Below are 18,799 nucleotides of genomic sequence, written 5' to 3'. Positions count from 1 at the left end.
ATTAAATCGATCGGCTGCCGTTTTAAAAACGTCTGAAGTGGATGTATTAACGTGGGGTTACAATTACAGATTAGGTTGACATGTGATCGGTGAAGACGAAGACTGAAAGATGATGGAAGAGGAGCAATAAAGAGAAGTTGGACTGACAAATTAAAAAAAAAAAACAGGGAGCAGCGATGGCTGAAATTAAAAAAACATTTTAAAAAAAAAGTCTCGATCCGATAACACAAAGAAAATTCATCAACGGCCAAAATGTGCTTTTCTGGGGAAAGAAGTAAAGGTTGTTTTTTTGTTGTTGTTGTTGTTGTTTTTTTCACGGGAGAGGAGGTGAGAGCCGGAGAAGGTTGACGCAGAATAGAGGCCTCTGTGTGGTGGTGTACCGGCGCAGGCCCGGTTGCCTGGCAACGGCTGCAGGGTAAAGTCTCAGCAGCCTGATTGGAGGAGCGTCTGGTGTGACTCAGCCTTATGTTGCACAGGCCCGTCCTCGGTGAAAGACAACAAGAGGGTCTGGAAAAATTCGTTAAAACCTTGAAGCGGGGGAGCCGGTGGAGGAGGGCCGGTGAGACGTGTGCTCGTCGGGGGGGGGGAGATGAGAGTGAGGTATTACGGAAGGGGCGGGGCAGTGGGCGGAGCTTTAGTCGAAAGGTGTAGGGGCGGAGCTGCCCACAACAGACAAACAAAATGTGCACTGTAAATAAGCATATTTACTTATCTTAATATGAATGTTCATCGTGTGACCAGGCTTTTTACTATCTAAAAAAATAGATTACACCATTGGTGTATCAACACCTTTTTAACGTTTTCTTTTTCTTTTCTTTTTTTACACACGCTACATTCACACTGAAACGCTATCTGGTCCTGTGGTTAATGTTAGTCCAATGGCGACTCTTCTTTTAGCTCCATTTTTGGTCTCCACCAACTGGTAAGGGTTCTTTAGCTGCTTGTTGATTTTTTTTTTAGATCCAAGTCAATGAGAAGGGCTATTTCCATTTTCAAAACAACGCATTATGATAGCGGTAAGAATGAACTAAAATATTCAAGTTGCGCTTTGAATAATTCACCAATATTTTAGTTGTTTTTTTCTGTTCTGTATTTTGAGGACAGTTTGGAAAAAATGAAGACTCCACAGCGGTAAGCGGGGAGTTTCCAGGACCCCCGGCATGACCACCACGCGCAATACAACCCTCCCCGAGAACGAGGTGATCATTTTAACAGTAGTGTGTCTGACGACTGGTTAAACGACTTGGTTTTGGGCTTACGTACCAGTAAAGATGGGACAGAGCTTCCCCCAGCAGGTGATGCCACCCTCGGAGGTGAACTGACCCAAGGCGACCTCCAGGAAGAAGACTGGCAGACCTCCGCCAAACAGGAAAATGAAGTAGGGGATGAGAAACGCACCTGGACGAAGGAAGATAAAACACAGGTGTAAAATAAATATAAAAATACCTCAACGGGACTCTGTAAGTCAACATGAAAGCGTTGCGGTGCTGTAAAAAAGCCTCACCTCCACCGTTCTTGTAGCAGAGGTACGGGAAACGCCACACGTTCCCTAAACCAACGAAGCCGCCAGCCACGGACAGAACAAAGTCCAACTTGCTGGCCCACTTCTCCCGCTGGGGGTGTTTACCCTCGGCCTCGTCCTCGGGCCGGGTGCCGGGGCTCTTACCGGGAGACGGCTTCAGAGTGTCCTTGTGGAAGTCCTTCAGGCACTGGAGTTTCTCTTTCTGAGCCATTCTGTAGGAAACGGAAAGACAAGAGGGAGAAAAGGTCAGGTCTGACCAAATTTACACCGACATCAGCGTTTATGCGTTTCTGGGAGAATGATTTGCGACACCGTGTTTTGGATTCCGGTACCGGTTCTTATGAAAACCTGAAGCTTGCCAAAAATATTTGTATGTCGTCGTATTCGACATTTTCAGGATTATGATTTCCTGTAGACCATACATTGCAGACACGCCTGGAGGGGCCCCTGGCTTAAATCTTGCTGCTCGACTTCACTGATTGTCACGGACAATCGAGGCTTGAGTGGCAACCAGGCGGCAACGCATCCATTACTGATATTTTGAAGCCTGGGGGTCTGGTATTTTTGGCCCTTGCCGGTTTTTTTTTTTTTTTTTTGTGGGAGACAGAAGTGACCATATTTGGACGACTTGACGAGGAGCGAGGGGTCGCCAATGGAGACTATGCCACGCCCACCTCTTGCCAGAAAACTGACTTCACCGCAATGCATGTGACTCAAACCAGACACGCCCCCCCCCCCAAAAAAAAACCAACCGTCCGACTTTTAAGGCTCAACGTATGATTAATGGGGGAAATATTTTCAGAAGGAGGGAGTCTGTTGGAGCTGAGGTTTTTTTTGTTTTTTTTGGAGCCAGCCCCTGGTGGCCCTCAGTGGTAATGCACTTTAGGGCACTTTGGCATTGGCTTTCCTTTTCAAACCCAAATCTCAAAGTCCATTTTTTTTTACATACAGATAAGAATTAGATTAGAATCAGAGTCATGAGTTGGATTTGCAAGTCCAACAAATTTATGAGCACGTCTTTTCCCTTTATTAGCAAAAAGTGAAGTAAAAAAAAAAAAAAAAAAATTCACAAGTCCTCCCTTTATGCATTCACACTAAGTTTACACTTTCATGTTGGCCACAACCATGATAAGAGCTACTCAAAATGAGCGATCTGGTTACTTCCTCAAAAACCTATGCAAACAAAAAACACGACTACGTCACTGTATATAACCAAAGTTCACTCGGCGTCGAGGTCGTGGAAAGATTTTTTTTTTTTTCAAATCAAAGCAATCGAAGGCGATCCCGGTGTCACAATGACCACCACCCATAACTGTAAATTTCCACCCGACAGCGACCGTGAGGGCGAGGAGGGTGGGGGGAGGAAGGGGGAGGGGGGTGGAGCATACTTAGTAGTCAGCAGATGTCTGTCACAGTGAAAAAATGTCATGTCTTTATCTCGTTTCCATCTGCCGGGCTTTGCCGTGCCCTCTCGGCTTCATCCCTCATTCTTTCACTCTCAATTTGACTTTCAGCAGGATATTTACAGGAAGGACGACATCCGGGACGAGACTACGTTTCAGATATATATAATTTCACCGCTTTTGTATATTTTTGGGCCAGACAGAGTCGAGTTCAAGCTCCCTACATAACTGGGCGTGTTTACGTACTTTTTATGGAATCTATTCCCAGTCTATCTGCTATCCGTGTTTTTTACATTCCTTCAAAAGAAGTTAATCATTTCACAGCCGCACACATATTTGTCTTAATGACTAACTTCCTATAAACGGTTAATTAATTATAGGAAAAGATGGAAGCAAAAGCACCTGCTCGGTGGGCACATGTGTGTGTGTGTGTGTGTGTGTGTGTGTGTGTGTGTGTGTGTGTGTGTGTGTGTGTGTGTGTGTGTGTGTGTGTGTGTGTGTGTGTGTGTGTGTGTGTGTGTGTGTGTGTGAATATGTACTTCCTGCTTGGAGAGACAGTGGACTCCATTGTGTCTGCGTGACTGTTCAACAGCGTCCGACAGCGATATTACTTCCACTGTATAAGTGGACTTCAATTACATTACATGGAACAAGGGGAGAAAAAAATGGCTACAAGTTGGCGTCGTGAGACACGAGAGGAAAAAACCTGCAACACGGCAATTTCAAATAACTGCTGGTGATGAAACAAGCCCTTTTGAAAAGCTCACTAATACTGCGTCACGATTCATGCAAGCGTTCTGGTGTAATCGCCATTTTCTCCGGTTCACTTCGGCACGACGACAACTCGACGACATCGCAAATAATAAAAGAGGACGAACATCTCCGTGTAGTTGGGTGTCGTCTGCAAATAAAGGAAAGTTAAAACGAGCGAGGGGGAGCCGGAGAGAGGCGGGATTAATTGCCAGTTAATGAGGTACGCTGTAGTTTATCGATGGAAACATCCACTATCGACATTAGAGTCAATTCTTAAAGAAGGAGCAAGTACCGTTTTAATGATATTTTTCTGTTTTCTGAAACGCTCCTTTGATCTTTGGCGAGTTCGCAAAAGCTTTACGTTACGGCGCAGATCTTTGAGCCGAAGTGCTGTATTTTTGTGTCGTAAAATATTGTAATTGCTGCTGCAGTTTAACCCCAATTCACCAATAAAGCTCTCATAAGCGTTATGCCGTCTGCTGGAGACCAAGCACATGATGAGCATTCTCCAGCCGGTTTGCTATTGTCTTCTAGACTCCTATCAATAAGGAAACTAATAAAATATATTAAAAAAAAACCTGGGCTTGTAATGCCTTTTTTATGGTAATGAAAAACATTTGGTTTGAAAAAAAACAAACCACCTTAATAGGCTCTTTTTCCAGGCTTTGAATCCAAAGTGCTATTGAGTGCGTCGTTGTGCCGTCTGGCGTAAATACGCGAGCGTTTGAGACCGACGGTCACGATCTCGGCCTCCAAAAGATGCAAGAAATTTGCGAGAGGTCGGGCGATTAAGCTCAAACATTCGGAGCAGAACTGATGACGCTTTGTGTGGGGAAAGAATCTGCCGTCGGATTCTGAGGATTCCTGGATGCCTCCGAGTTTAGGCGTTCCAGGCGCCTTCATTCGGGGTAGAAAAAACAAAAGTCTGCTGCCACTACGAACCTGGAGCCAGATAGGTGGTGAAAAAAAAAGAAAAAAGGATGTAATTCTGTTTGCTTGTGCTGCCCAGGGTTGATTCGCCCCAAGAAAAAACAGCACCACCAGCACCACCACCAGCACCACCACTACCAGCACCACCACCTCGAAAAAAAGAATCTCAAGACGAGAAGATTTCAAGACTCGAACGATAATATATTAGCCTGAAATATTATTGCCGACAAAACGGCCTCCGAACCTCGATGAACCGTGGGACGATTTAAGGGCGTTCGGCCCAAACGTTTTTCTCTTTCGGCGTAGAAACAAGAGACTCATTGTTTGGTGCTTCTGTGTTTGTGATCACTGGAACCAAGACTCTCTGGACTTGAATGCAGTGACTTAAGGACCCAGCCAGCAACACACACACACACACACACACACACACACACACACACACACACACACACACACACACACACACACACACACACACACACTTACTTCACTCCCTAACCACTTACATAACACACTCTCCTATTTTAAGACCATGAACATTTCCACTGGGCTGACCGCCTATTAAATCCATCATCTCAACATCCCCCTCCCCACTCCTCTCACCCCCCCCCCACCCCCTCCCCTTCCTCCCATGCTCCACATTCTCCTCCTCTGCTTCATATTCGTTCTCCTTCATTCAACGAGTCGAAGTCGTGCGTTTCATTGGTGTGAATGTGCCGTTTTAGGCCTTCCAGGCTCGGTAGTTTACAAACTGTTGATCGGAGTCATTGAATTCCGTCGTGAATATTTCGCCGACTGAAAATCAAAATTGGACAAATTGGATGCTCCGATGCGTTTTTTGGTTGTTGGTTGTTTTTTTTTACCTCCTCTAGCTCTTCTTCTTTTTCTCTACCGTATCCGTCATGTTTTCTAACACCCGTACTTTCCGTACTACTCTCCGTCGCCACTCGACATCTCCTGTTTCTTTTCCGCTCACCTCCAAATACCTCTCACTGCTTCTTCTTCTCTTCCTTACTCACCTTAATTTCTACCTGCGTCACTTGGTTTTTTTTTTTTTCTTTAATCAGCTCTCTCCCCGTTCCTATTCCTGATGTTTCTCTTCTTTTATTTTTATTTTTTTATCCTTTGCCACATTTTAATCACCCCCCCCCCCCACACACACACACACACACACACACACACACACACACACACACCCTTCACTTCCCCTTCTACATACTGGCTCATTTTGCCTTGACACTTTCAATTTAGAGAAATAGAAACTGTGTGTAAGAAAAGTTGACACTTGAAGAAATGAAAAAGGGGGAGAAGCATTGAGAAAAGAGAACGGGAGAGAAACCAAGAGGGAGGAATGAGGACAAAGTGAAAGAGTGAATGAAAGCTGTTAAAAATTAACTGAGAAAGAGAATGACAAAAAAAAAAAAAAAAGTGAGGGGTGTCGAAAGTGAGAGAAAATAGATAAGGGGCGGGGCATACGGACCATTGGGTTACTAAGAATGAAACAGAAGGTGACAAAATGTGAGACTCGCATTCAGATAAAAAGTAAAAAATAAACGCGACCAAAGGTAAAACGACCACAATGCAGAGACCAAAAAAACCCGATGCGACAGCAAGAAGAGGAAGTGTAAAAGGTAACGGGGTGGAGGTGCATACCATTTAAATCTTATCTAACTATAAAGTCAACAGCCGCTGTTGGGAGGTCAGAAGGGTTTTAAGCTCTGTTTGCACTCGCCCACGCCGGGACGGACCGACAGTTATATGTAGACTACGGCTTCTTTGTATTAAATTAATCTACAACAAACACGTCTTATTTAGTATTACTAATCTCCAAAAAACACTTTGTGCTTTTGGTTGTAAGAGCTGTTTTTTTCCTTGACAGAAATCCCCTTGTGAATGCTGTAATTTCTTATGAAGTCTTACGTTAACCCGTATCAGATACGTGGGAAGTACAAACGTCCAACTTTGTCATGGGTGAAAACTGTTGAGTCAGAATAGGCTGCTTCCAGTAAGTCTGAGCCATGAGGCTAAAACGGATTTGCCAGCAGATGGCGCTCAATTGGCACTTTAGATACAAAACCTCAATTCATTTGTACAAAAAAAAAAAAAAAAAACCTGCCCTCCAGTGGTCTGACGGGTGTATTGCAAGCTTTGGCGTGAAATTGTAAAAACCAGAAAGTCAGTGTGGCGATTTATCACCAACAACGTCTAAGTGTTATGATGGAAGTTGATGATAGACTTCAAACTCAAATGTTTTTTTTTGTATGTCACACCAAAATGCTTTCGTGGTCATGAAAGAGAGACAGAAACATTCATCTGACTCGAGTCCGCATCAAGCGAAGGATTACAAGTCTAATATTTAATCTCCTTTGAACTTTGAACTCTCTGCTACCTTATTTTGGAGATTATCCGTCTCTTCATGCTAAACACCACCTGCACGTAACCGACGGCGACACACACGGCAGTAAAATGTGAAATGGAAATGTGTCACTCTGAATTTGTTTCCGCTCATCAATTTTTTTGGTATTTTTTTTCCCCAAATTGTTCGAGTTAAAATTTTTGATGCAGACTTTGAAGAAAAAAAGGGCATCTGACATATCCGGCGTGTCTCGGTAAAAAGGCCCCGCGGCTACGAGGCAAATCGTGATTTCTTAAACGTCAAACTGACTGAATTCATCCCGATGACGAACGAAGGCTTCGGGCCACAAAGATAACTGATTTTTTTTTTTTTTTTTCAATTAACATAAGACGTGAACCAAATCCTCCCCTTTTCTGCTTCTATCTCCAACGGCCAAGGTAAATAAAATATTTCAGAGCTGACATCTTTTTTTTTTTAATGATTATTATTATCCCCCTCGTTCAAACTCCAAGCTACAAAATAATTATGCAAAATCCTACGAGATGAATTTAACGGGTCCGCTGTCGACGTCGCGCACTAAACGTGATGCGTTTGGAGTCTACGTGGGTTTGTGGTTTCGGGCTGGCTCGCACGTACGGTGGACGGAGCCGAAGTCAAGGACGCGCCGTCGTAAAATCTTGACAGCGGCTTCGGTATCGCAAACCGAGTGATGTTTTCATTTGCCGTGTCGGCGCAGGCCTCTCGCCACCTTTCTCAGTTTTCATTTGCAGAAACTCCGGGAGTGCTGTCATGCCTACGGCTGAGATTTCACACACATACACAATTTCCACTAATCTCAGGTTACTGACTTAATAAATCATTTAACGGCAAACAAGCCTGCAGTTCACTCTGAAATCTTGTACCGCTAGGGTTTGACAGACTGGCAGCAAGACAAACAACCGCTACTCAAAACTCCTGCACGCTTTTCTCTTGCGTAAATGTCCGTTTGGGTACAACGCAAGTTACCGAGTGAATCTTAGGCCATCAAAGCGGTCAAATTTGCATTTGCAAACCCCCCAAAAAACTTTTCCTTTGAAATGCCCCTTTTTCGTATGTCCAGTAGGTTTGGCGTTGGCGATCTCTTGTTGTGTGATACATGTGTGAAAAGGGGCGGGGGGGTGGGGGGGAGGACCCGGACGGCGTCTGGACCCGATTCTCATGACAGAAAACAGATCGACTAATCCGACACCAAGAAGGCCTACCTACCTGTTTTCGTCCCGGTATTTCCTCGAAGCTTTCGCCCAATTTTCTAAAAGCGCGTCAACCTCACGAACGAAACACTTAAGATGTAAACAAAGCACAGTTCAACGCACCAGAGGAATGTACAGACTTCTGCATTGGGCAAACCAAAAAAAAAAATCACTTGACAAGAACAGACGGGAAATAACCAACTCCTGAGGTCAGGACTGAGAGACGATGAAGGGACGCTTTATCTGGCGCGGGACGGGAAGACCAACGACCGTCTTCTAACAGAGCAGCTTTACAACTTAGTCACAAGATCACTTCCCTACGAAGTGTGACCCAATGGACTCACATGATGCCCCCCCTTCATATACCTCAGGTACACAAGGTACCCAGGTACATAAGAAAGTTGTTCTGAGCGCCAGCTGGTTTTTGAGGCAAAAACAATGACATAATTACACGGTTCTTGCCACCTTTAGTGTGTTTCTGGTTGTTTGACGTGTTTATGCAGGCGGGGTGGGAGGGGGGGGGGGTGTATTCATCGCACTCTGCTGCTCATCAGTTCCCATTAACCTTCACTCATGCCGATGTCACAACCACACATTCAAGACCGAGATGGAGCGCAGATACGTGGGAACTTTCATGGGATAAGATGGTGAATCACCCAACAAACACACAGACAGCACCTTACGGCACCTTACGGGACCTTACGGGACCTTACGGCACCTTACAGCACCTTACAGCACCTTACGGCACCTTACGGGACCTTACGGGACCTTACGGCACCTTACGGCACCTTACAGGACCTTACGGCACCTTACGGCACCTTACGGGACCTTACGGGACCTTACGCTTACGGTCAACCCCGAGTTGTTGGCAAGTTGCGGTAGTTCTGGCGGGACTCCCGAGCCGTCACGCGTCGACTCGATAAGGATTCCAAGAGCAGATAAGATTAAACTCAGGGCCACAGAAGCGTCAGCAACGTTAATCAACGTCGAAAGTTTATCTGCCCGTCATCCAGCTGCGAAACGACGGACGCTCCTATCTAAGGTCAAACAAGTGCAACAGTCCTAAAACAATTTATCATACTCCTTTTTATTGTGTTTTTCTCTGCCACCTTCTACGTTTAGACCTCAAATTCTGACTAAGTGTGGTTCCTCATCCATTTTTTTTTTTTTTTTAAAGAACTGCCAGCCAACAAGAACCACCATTCTCACGGTTCTCCGTCGTGTCAATCGAAACAACTTCATTCTACAAGTCTGTTTGCTCGATTCTGATTCAGTAAAAAAAAAAAAAATTACAAAACATTCTTCACTCCGAAGCACAACCGGGAAGCCTTGAATGACGTACAGTCACGTGACAAAAATACAAATCGAATTTTGGACCGAAACTTCAAGCTGTAGCACAGAAAAGATGGGAAGGAGGGTTCGTAGAGGTCAAATAATTCAATATGTACGGCAATCGTAACCATGGATACAAGGAACAAAAAACTAAAAAAAAAAAAACACCCAAAAAAGGCTTAAATTCATTTTTTTTTCTTTTTCTTTTTGGTAACGGTTGTTATTTTGTCTCTAAATAAGGCTGCCCGGTTGATTTGTACTTTGCTTAGGAAAAGAAATTCCATTACAAGTTCGCTCGACTCCGAGAGTCAACAAGATCTGGGTAATTTTCCAACATTGAAACTGATCCAAAAATGGAACCAACTACTGACTATCAGATACTCAATTCACTCCCGTTCAAACGTCTGAGCTTTTTTCTTTATTTCCAAGCCATCATAAGCCGAGTCTATATTCAGAGGACACCCAAACAGACCCAACGACGACAGCTCATTTCAAAAAGCTGACGGCCGTTCTAGATGGTGGGAAAAGACGATTTTACTTTCCACATCGAGTCGAGAACATACAGACTCTTGTATTTGCGAGATTAACCCCCCTCCCCTTCCCCTCTCCATCCCCCCCGAGGAAAAAAAATATATATAATTTGCAGTTTTTCTTTTTCTGTATGTAAACAGACATCTGTCAACATATTCTATTGTTGTAGGTTCAAACATCGAGGCTGTTGCCCAAAAAAGGCGAAAAGGGGAAAAAGAAAAGAAGAAGCGAGACGAAAGGTGGAGAGGGACTGGAAACCAGAGAGACAGAGAGACAGAGACAGAGAGAGAGACACAGAGAGAGAGAGAGAGAGAGAGAGAGAGAGAGAGGCTCGTGGTGAAGAAGAAGAAGAAGAAGAAGAAGAAGAAGCAAGCGCGCGATGGTGCTGCTCGAGCGTCGGACGACAATCTCCGCCTTCTCACAGCTCGGAGCATCACTTCCCCTTTTTTTTTTTTTTTTTTTATGCACGGCGGAATCAAACGAAACCAAGTCACCACTAAAAAAAACAAAAAATGTAAAAAGCGCAAATAAACCGCGTGACCTTTTTCTTTGAACAGCCCGCACGCGAATGTAAAGGAAATACTAGCCTTAAAGAAAGAAGAGAAACCCGCGTGACTGTAGCCTGTACATCCAAGAAAAGAAAACACTGACGAACTGTAAAGCATTAATAACATTTTTTTTGTTTTTTGTTTTTTTTTGGTAAAAACCACGATAAATGTGCTGCTCCACATCCTTAACAAAGCTGACACACGCACGAGGCAATGGTTACATCCTTGACGAGGCTGACAAACGCACGAGGAAAGAGGTAGTGGTAAATTAAACACGAGATCAAAAGAGAGAGAAAAAAAAAACCCGCTTACAGAACATTTTGGACGCACGCGAGAATTCACCTGCACCTGAATGACTAAAAGAAAACGCACACATCACAGCGATAATATTCATAATCATGACTGTGGCTCTGAATTGTATTAAATGTAAATCCACCGGTGAGCCCCCTCGTGAGCGCACGGACCAACGCTGCGCGAGGGGGGTGAGAAGCGGCGTTTACCCCAAAATCTACATCTCCACAGCTTCACGAGGAAAAAGAAACACATCCCTGCACGCAACACCTCTGCGTTCAACAACTACAAGCAAAATACCGGCGGCTCGTTTAACCTGTAAATGCACATACAACTTAACTCTAATTCATTCTCCTAGTTTGAAGAAAAAAAAACAAGAAAAAAAACAACTATTCTAATTCAGACACAATCGAGATGAAATGACGGTTAAAAAAATTTAAAAAAATTTAAAAAAAACTGAAGAAAATGAATGAAGGCAACGCTGCCATCCCACCCAGGGCCGTTTTAAAAAAAGGTGTGCAACGAGGATGCCGTGTTTTTTTCTTTTCTTTTTTTTACCTGCTCCGTTGATGTGATTTTGGATATTATTCTTTTTTTTTTTTTTTTTTTTGTCCTTTTAATGTCCTTTGAGCGCGGTCCCTTGTCCGTTTCTTCTTGTCCGTGTCCTCCTGTGTCCGTGAGAGCGACTGAGGGCTGGACGCGTCGGTAGCCTATATTTTAGCCTATTTATAAGCTTCTCTTTCTGACCTTTGTCTCTCGAAAACGGGGGGACCAGAGACATCAGCGGCAGTGGAAAATCACCGGCCTGCCTCCTCTCAGAGCAACAGGAGAGCTGTGTGTCTGGTGCCTTCAGGGGCCCGCAGATCGCCTCGGAATTGTTTTATTGCTTTTACGTAAACGTGCGCGGTTACAGGAGCGAAGCATCGAGAAAGTGAGTTTGTGAATTGTTGTTAATCTGCACGATTTTTTTTTTAAATGTATTTATTTTAGCTCGTAATTATAGGACTGTGATTGCGAGTCCACTTTATGATTTCCAAAATGCACTGGTAAATAACTTGTCTTCCTGTTTTGTGAGTAATATAAATTTGGAAGACAACAGTTTGAAAAAAAAAAAAATGTTTTGCCCCCAGTTCTTCTTTTTGCTATCGGAAACAGTATTAAGGTTTAAAAAGCAATGAAATGAAACCAAACATAATGACTGCCCCAGCAGGAGTTATATCAAAAAAAGGTGTAAGCCTGTCTTTGTTTGAAATGTACTTTAGCTTACAAAATGACCAAACGCTGTTATGAAACCTGGCACGCGAGGAATTAGTGGTCCATTTTATCTATAACTTCCAACAACAAGCCCTTAAAGGCTCCAACTAAGTGATACAGACGTGTTTTCACGTTTCAAGCCAGGAGGTGGAAGTTTACGAGCGGCACCTGAATGCAACATTAAGGAGCATTAAAGTGGCAGCACCCCCCCCCACCCACCCCCCCCTCCCCCATTTAGTTGCTGTCTTAACTGGCTCTCGCGGGCACGCGCTTCGGATTCTCAGGCGCGCTCGCGGCTCCCCCCCCCCCACTCTCGCCTTATACGCGCGCGGCGGAGAGCACCTCGCTGGAGTGCACGCGGTGGTGGAAAAATAAAAGGGACACTGTGCACATTATCTTTGCAGTGGCGCAGATTTGATATCTCCTCAGCAGGAGGTGGACAGAAAACGGATGTTTTTCATTTCCTTTTCCGGTCATCTTTATAATGATTAGGATATTTTTTTATTTTTTTTTACACGTCCTTAGCAACAACAACAACAAAAAAAGAAGAAGTAAATCCAGCTCCACCAACACATTTGAAATTCAAAACAATGCCTGCCTGACAATCTGGATAGAGTGCAGCTGTTTCTGTTATTCTGTCCACCCTCTGCACACTTGTATAGGAGCTAAATGAGTGCCCTACCGTAACCTTTTCCACTACAGATGGTTCTCTGAGTGTCCTGTACAGACTCGGTCCGTACTGCTAAATCAACTTATAATGGCTTAATGGTTCTTTGCGGTATTTTGTAATGGTAACGTCGTATTGAATGCATAACCCTATTGTTTTTGTTTGTGTTTTGTTTGTGCAATAACCATTGTTCTGTGACACCGTTGCCTCCAGTGGGACAGCATCCGTCATTTAAAGCCGATGCCCGACTATGGGCAATGTGTTTACATTCGAGTGGCGGCGCCCTCTAGGGGTTGTAGTAAATATACGCGGCGAAGTTTGGACCCCGGGAGGAGGTCGAAGCAGATGGAGGGGTCGACAAAACAACAGACTGCTGTTGTTGGTGTTTCGAACGTTGTTTCGTTCCTCTAACTTCAACTCGAGTTATTTATTTGTTCAACAGCAGCATTTAATAGTTTACGTAGCACATAGCATGCTGCTAGTGCGCTCCTATCAGAGTTCATTCGGGGACAAAGGAGCTATTTATTTAGGTTGGAGACCTTGTAATTTCTTAGATCATGGTATCGTGTTTTCCTTGGCAGATTTAGTCGTGCATTAATTTCCCTTGAGAGTTTTTGTGTTTGTTTTTGGACATTTTCTTACGTTTTTGAAAAGATGCAGCACCATGTTGCAGGAAGTAAACCGTTGCTTATTGCCTAATAAGAGGTTGATTTCATTGAGGCCTATAACCTTTTCTGAAGCTGCGAATATTCACTGCATTGTAACGTTTTTTTTTTTGGGGGGGGTGATTTTCTTTTTACTTTCCTCTCGCACTTCTTGCAAGGCCGACTTTTCCATTTGTGATGAGTGTTACCATGGAAATAAAAGCATGGAAAACACGTAGTTGGAATATATTTGACTACATGGTGATGTTTTACCAAGGAAAGAGAAGCGAGTACACTGGCAGAAGTGGCTTCTTTACATATTTGATGCTGCATTCAAATGACGAGGGAAGGGACGTAGACATCGCCGCTCAAATGTGCTGCCGAGGCAGAAACACGTTTTGGGTCACCCGTGTTGACGTTTTTTTGTTTATATTCCCCATTTTCTGACTATAAAATATTTCTTTCTTCACTACATTTCTTCTAATTTGGTATTTCGCCCCCCCTCCCATCTCCTCCCCCCCTCCTCCTCTGGAATTCGAGTTAAATGTCTCTGCTTACTTGTTTTCTGGCAGCTCGGTGAGGTATTTTACTGAGGCCGCCGTGAGGAATTCCTTGTTCTATTCACAGCCCAAACAATTTCACTTCACTATTTAATTTCCTTCATATCTCCCAAGGGCGCCGTGTTGACAGCCAGCGTTAACTTCTGTCCTGTAAAACAAACAACAACAAAAAAACCTCTTCATGCCCTCTTTCTTATCTTAAAGCCCTTGACTGGTAAAGAGACTGGTAAAGAGACTGGTAAAGTTTTACTTTTATACCACATTTGTTTAAGCCAACTTGATGTAACGACTGAGAGTAACCTGCCCAGACGTATGTTGTGGTTTGGGGAGGACACAAAAAGAGAAAATGAGGTTAAAGCACACAACAACGGAGAAAGTATATTAGATTCAAAGTCTAGTCAACCTTAATGTAGGAATCAAGAGGAACAAAATCTGGATGTTTAAGATGTACACATTGTTGAATAACTTTAGAAATGATTTGCGGAGACTTAAAGGATGAGAGACATTAAACAGGAGAGCAAAACATTTAAGATCCAATAATAACTTCTGAGTTTTAAACCTCGTAGCGCTTTGGAGCGCGCAATTTTCAAAATGTTGATTTTTTTTAATGATTATTATTTTCATGTGTATATGTGTTGATTTAATAAAAAGAAGGAGAAATGTCAAAAAATGAGTGGAAAGTAATTTCTTTAAAAATTGTTTTTAAAAATTTTTAACAGAGGAAACATACTCCGTGTCGTTATTTTTATACTTAAAAAAAATATATATATTTTTTATTTTTTTTTATATTAATGACAATTTAATAACCACAAACGCAAACCGATTTGAACCTGCTGCTGATTTCTTGAGGGGACAAGAACTGACCTGAGCCGACCCTACGATGACCCAGCATAATCTTATCGAGAGGAAGGAGGAAGTAGAACAAAAAACTCCAGCGAGACCAAGATTCAGATTCTGGTTTTAACTTTTAAAATTATTCCTGCTCCAGAGACTTGGACTTTCTGAGGAATTAAACATAGATAAATTACGCGGGTATAACGCGCACTCTAGGCGAAGCAACCCACCTCCCCCCCACCCCCGCAATAGAGCTCTATCTATTCAGAGAAAATGGGACGTGCCAATGTGTTGTGAAAGTTAACGGGTGAGCTGGTAAAAAAAAAAAATCTCTAATGGGTCGAAGCAAGGTGGCGAAGATAAGGATGGTTTCTGTTTTTATTACCTTGTGGAAATGTACAAAATAAAAAGGTAAACAGATCAAACTACTGGTACAATGGTGACTTTTTTTTTAATGAAATAAAGTGTCATTTGTTGAAATAATGTGGGAGAATCCCAGATTTTCCACACATCCCTACACGGAGCTCCGTCGTTGGACAGCAGCTGACCTCAGGCGTTTGGTGAATTCATTTCAACAGAATAACAACGCTATCTATTGGAGTTTTCTACTCCGAAGACGAAACCGAAACTTTGCAGGGACAGTCCGTCTCAGCTCGACTCGCGCCAGCCTCGATGGCAGTTTTTGGAACATTCAATACTTCACGTCTTTCAGAAGCCAAATCAGCTCGCAGCAGAGGTTAGCTGGTCAGCTCAGATATAGATGAATGAATAGACAGAGTTTTGGACTTTTGTCAAAAGACATGATTACCTCAATTTGTTTGAAAGAACAGCTGTGTCGCCGTGACCCGAGCCCGGCACTGCTACAGGAAAGAACAAAATTGACAGAACAAGGCAGATCTCCTATCTCAAGTTCAGGGCATACATTTGTACGGGTCACTTCTGGTGAAGCACTCGTGGGTCGCTCCAAAGTTGCAACGCATTTTTCACCGTTTCATCGCTAATTGTTGCAAGTAAACTTACCACCACAATGCTTATTCATGTTTTAAGAGCTTAAACATCCAGGTAACTGACCAACTAGACCAGTCCTGCCCTCGCCTCGTCTGTCCTCATTTGCTTGACTTCCTGTCTCACGGGAAAAAACTAGCGCTTTACGATTTGCCTCCCATTCACGCGCTCACACACCAACGGCGGCAGAGCTGCAATGAAAGGTGCTCGCCTGTCGTCAGGGGCAACTTGGGAGTTTTCAGTGTCTTGCCCAGAAACGCTTCTTCAACGGGGCAGGAAGAACCAGGGCTCGAACTGCCGACCTTACGATTAGTGGGCAACCCGTTGTACCATGTGAGCCCCCAGTGGCATTAAGTGGTATTGCACTTCAAGGCACTTCCTTCAGTCTAATGGCCAGAATAAATATAACCTTATATTTGTTTTTTAATCAGTCAATATGTAATCAAATGAACTTATTAACTAAAGACACGCCCACATATTCCCAATGTTAAGGATCATTTTCAGTTTATCCCATTTCTTTTAGTTTATGTAGCAATTAAATGTGTTGCAGAGTGACTACACAGTGTTAAAGTGTTATGCTTCTATTTCAATCAATCCAGTTGTCTCAGCGGGCCGTTTAACTTTTTATGTTTTACTTAGACTTTTTTTTTTCCCATAAACTTGATCAAAATCTATTTCCATGTTCTATTTTCCTTTTGTTCTATTTTCCTTTTTGTTTTCTATAGATAATATATAAACAAAAAAAAATACACCACTTGTTTTGACTTACCACCGACGGGTTCAATGCATAACTTCGTGCGTGACGCAGATGTACCTCCTTTGAGTGGAGATCAAATTACTGGTTTTTCTCATGTCACGTACTGCCAAGTTTAAACATGGTTGGTTAAGTTCTTTTAACAGCCGTGACACGACACGTGAGGACACATACTGGTACGGGGCTTTAACTCCACACTACTGTATGCTCATAGGTGTTGTGCAACCTTACAAACTGTGCAGAAGACGAACAACATGGGCGGCGGGGTGGTGCAGCGGTTCGAGTTGTTACCTCACAGCAAAAAGGTTCTGGGTTCGAACCCTCGCACAGTCCAAAGACATCAGTTTAATTGGTGATTCCAAATGGGCTCTTCTGTCTTATAAAAGTAACCCCCATGACCCTGTTCAGGATAAAGCCAATGTAGATGATGGAAAATCTTACACAATATCAGCTAGTTTGACGAAGACTTCCTGGAGGGAGTCAGCCGGGTTGACGGATCACCTTTAGAGTCTTTCACCGGTTTACAGACAAGCTCCAACAAACCTGTGCCATCATCAATCCCAATTTGTCAAAGAGATTTCTTAAGAACTGTTTGCTAACATAACAATAATAAAATAAGTTTATTTCCTGGTTGTTGTTTTTTCAGTTGTGTATATATGTTATAATCTGTGTATAAAAAAAGATGGACGTAGTCTCCGGGTCTGAAAAGTAAAATCAATGCAGAAGTGCCTTAAATCGCAATACCACTGAGGGCAGCTAGGGGCTGGCTCCAATAAAGATCTACCATGAAATACAAAGTCAATAAAAAATTTTTTTACAAGTAATTATGGGTAAATTCTCTCCTTCTGATCAATGTTCTGGTGGTCTTTCTGAAAATAATTGCACAATTCGTTAGATATTGGACCTCAACGAGAGCTATGTTTGGTGGGTGTGCCTGATTTGATTGGCATGCCTGAGGAGCAATCAGGTTTATAGGTGGGCGGGGCATAGTGTCCTCAGTCAGATCCACCTCTTGCTCCTTCCCAGCTGCTCCAATTGTACAGTCCCTTCTGGCTCCAGAAAAACAGATGGCAACATATGAAATGCCAGACTCGAGGCTTCAAAACGGCCGCTCACAAACCAACGAGTCGGTTGTGTATGCTGAAAAAGCCAATATCTAATGATTACCATCAATAAATAGTACAATTATACCAACGGTGAAAAAAATATAGGCTATTCATATATTAAAAATGGCAAATTTCTTGAAGGTTTTACAAGCTGTGCTGTGAACGAGTTGCCGCTTAAGACACGTTTTACAGTTTCCTGTGGTTGACACGGATGCAATTTGAAACCAAAGTCAAATACCTGTTAGTAACCAGGCACGGTTGTCAGTTCATGTAAATATAACGTAATCGTTTAAGCTATCTTCTTTCTGGGCATTCATTTTAATTCCTCCAGGCAAAAAGATTGCCCGGCTACTGGTTTTGCAATTAAATCTATTCAAATTCAAGAGCTTTTCAAATACCAAAAGATACATTGATAACAACACAGAAAAGATGGACAGACTTTCAGACAGACAGACAGACAGACAGACAGACAGACAGACAGGCAGGCAGGCAGGCAGGCAGGCAGGCAGGCGGGTGTGTAGAACATCAATTCCCTGGCTCTGACACTGTGTTTCTGCCTGTTATATAAGCAGAGAGGACAGATTTGTTTAGAATCTCTTTATGCACACACACACACACACACACACACACACACACACACACACACACACACACACACACACACACACACACACACACACACACACACACTCCTAAAGGCAACTTTGCATCACCCAAATGACTCAGTATGAGCACTGAAGTCGGCTCGGATGAACCAAACATCCTGCTTCGCTTCGCTATCAAATGAAGTGGTCTGGTCCGGGCGATAAAGTAGCGCTCGAAGGATTTTTTTTTTTGCGATGCAGTCGGCCTTTTCCGCAAAGGATGAGTTTGTACCGAAGCAGTTTTGAGAGAAAAGCAATACGGCTGCCGGAGATTGATCAGGAAACAGCGAGGGCGATATCTGTTACGTTTTAAGTAATAATAAGGGACTGAAACTAAACTCCGAACTGCAAAGATTCAGTTACAAGATGCCGTCGCACCTTCACACCAGTCACTAGCCCAAAGACACACACACACACACACACACACACACACACA

At 43.3% G+C, this 18,799-nt stretch overlaps 1 protein-coding gene across 1 annotated transcript in view; it reads right to left on the bottom strand.

The window, feature by feature from the left end:
• Positions 1-11,717, bottom strand: part of LOC138629127 (sodium- and chloride-dependent taurine transporter-like) — a 27,307-nt gene extending 15,590 nt beyond the window's left edge. The window contains exons 1-3 of the mRNA XM_069712633.1: positions 11,454-11,717; positions 1,505-1,734; positions 1,264-1,398 (exon numbers count right to left, since the gene is read on the bottom strand). Of these exons, the coding sequence (XP_069568734.1) occupies positions 1,264-1,398; positions 1,505-1,733 (364 nt within the window). The 5' untranslated portion in view covers position 1,734; positions 11,454-11,717. The remainder of the gene's footprint in view (positions 1-1,263; positions 1,399-1,504; positions 1,735-11,453) is intronic.
• Between the last annotated feature and the right edge of the window lie 7,082 nt (positions 11,718-18,799).

This window comes from Brachyistius frenatus, unplaced genomic scaffold (assembly GCF_029030835.1).
Source record: "Brachyistius frenatus isolate BFR_SWC_R1_liver_20210118 unplaced genomic scaffold, ASM2903083v1 Contig_111, whole genome shotgun sequence".
Taxonomy (NCBI): Eukaryota; Metazoa; Chordata; class Actinopteri; family Embiotocidae; genus Brachyistius; species Brachyistius frenatus.
Note: the sequence above shows the minus strand (reverse complement) of the source record. Positions and strands in the feature narration are given on the sequence as shown.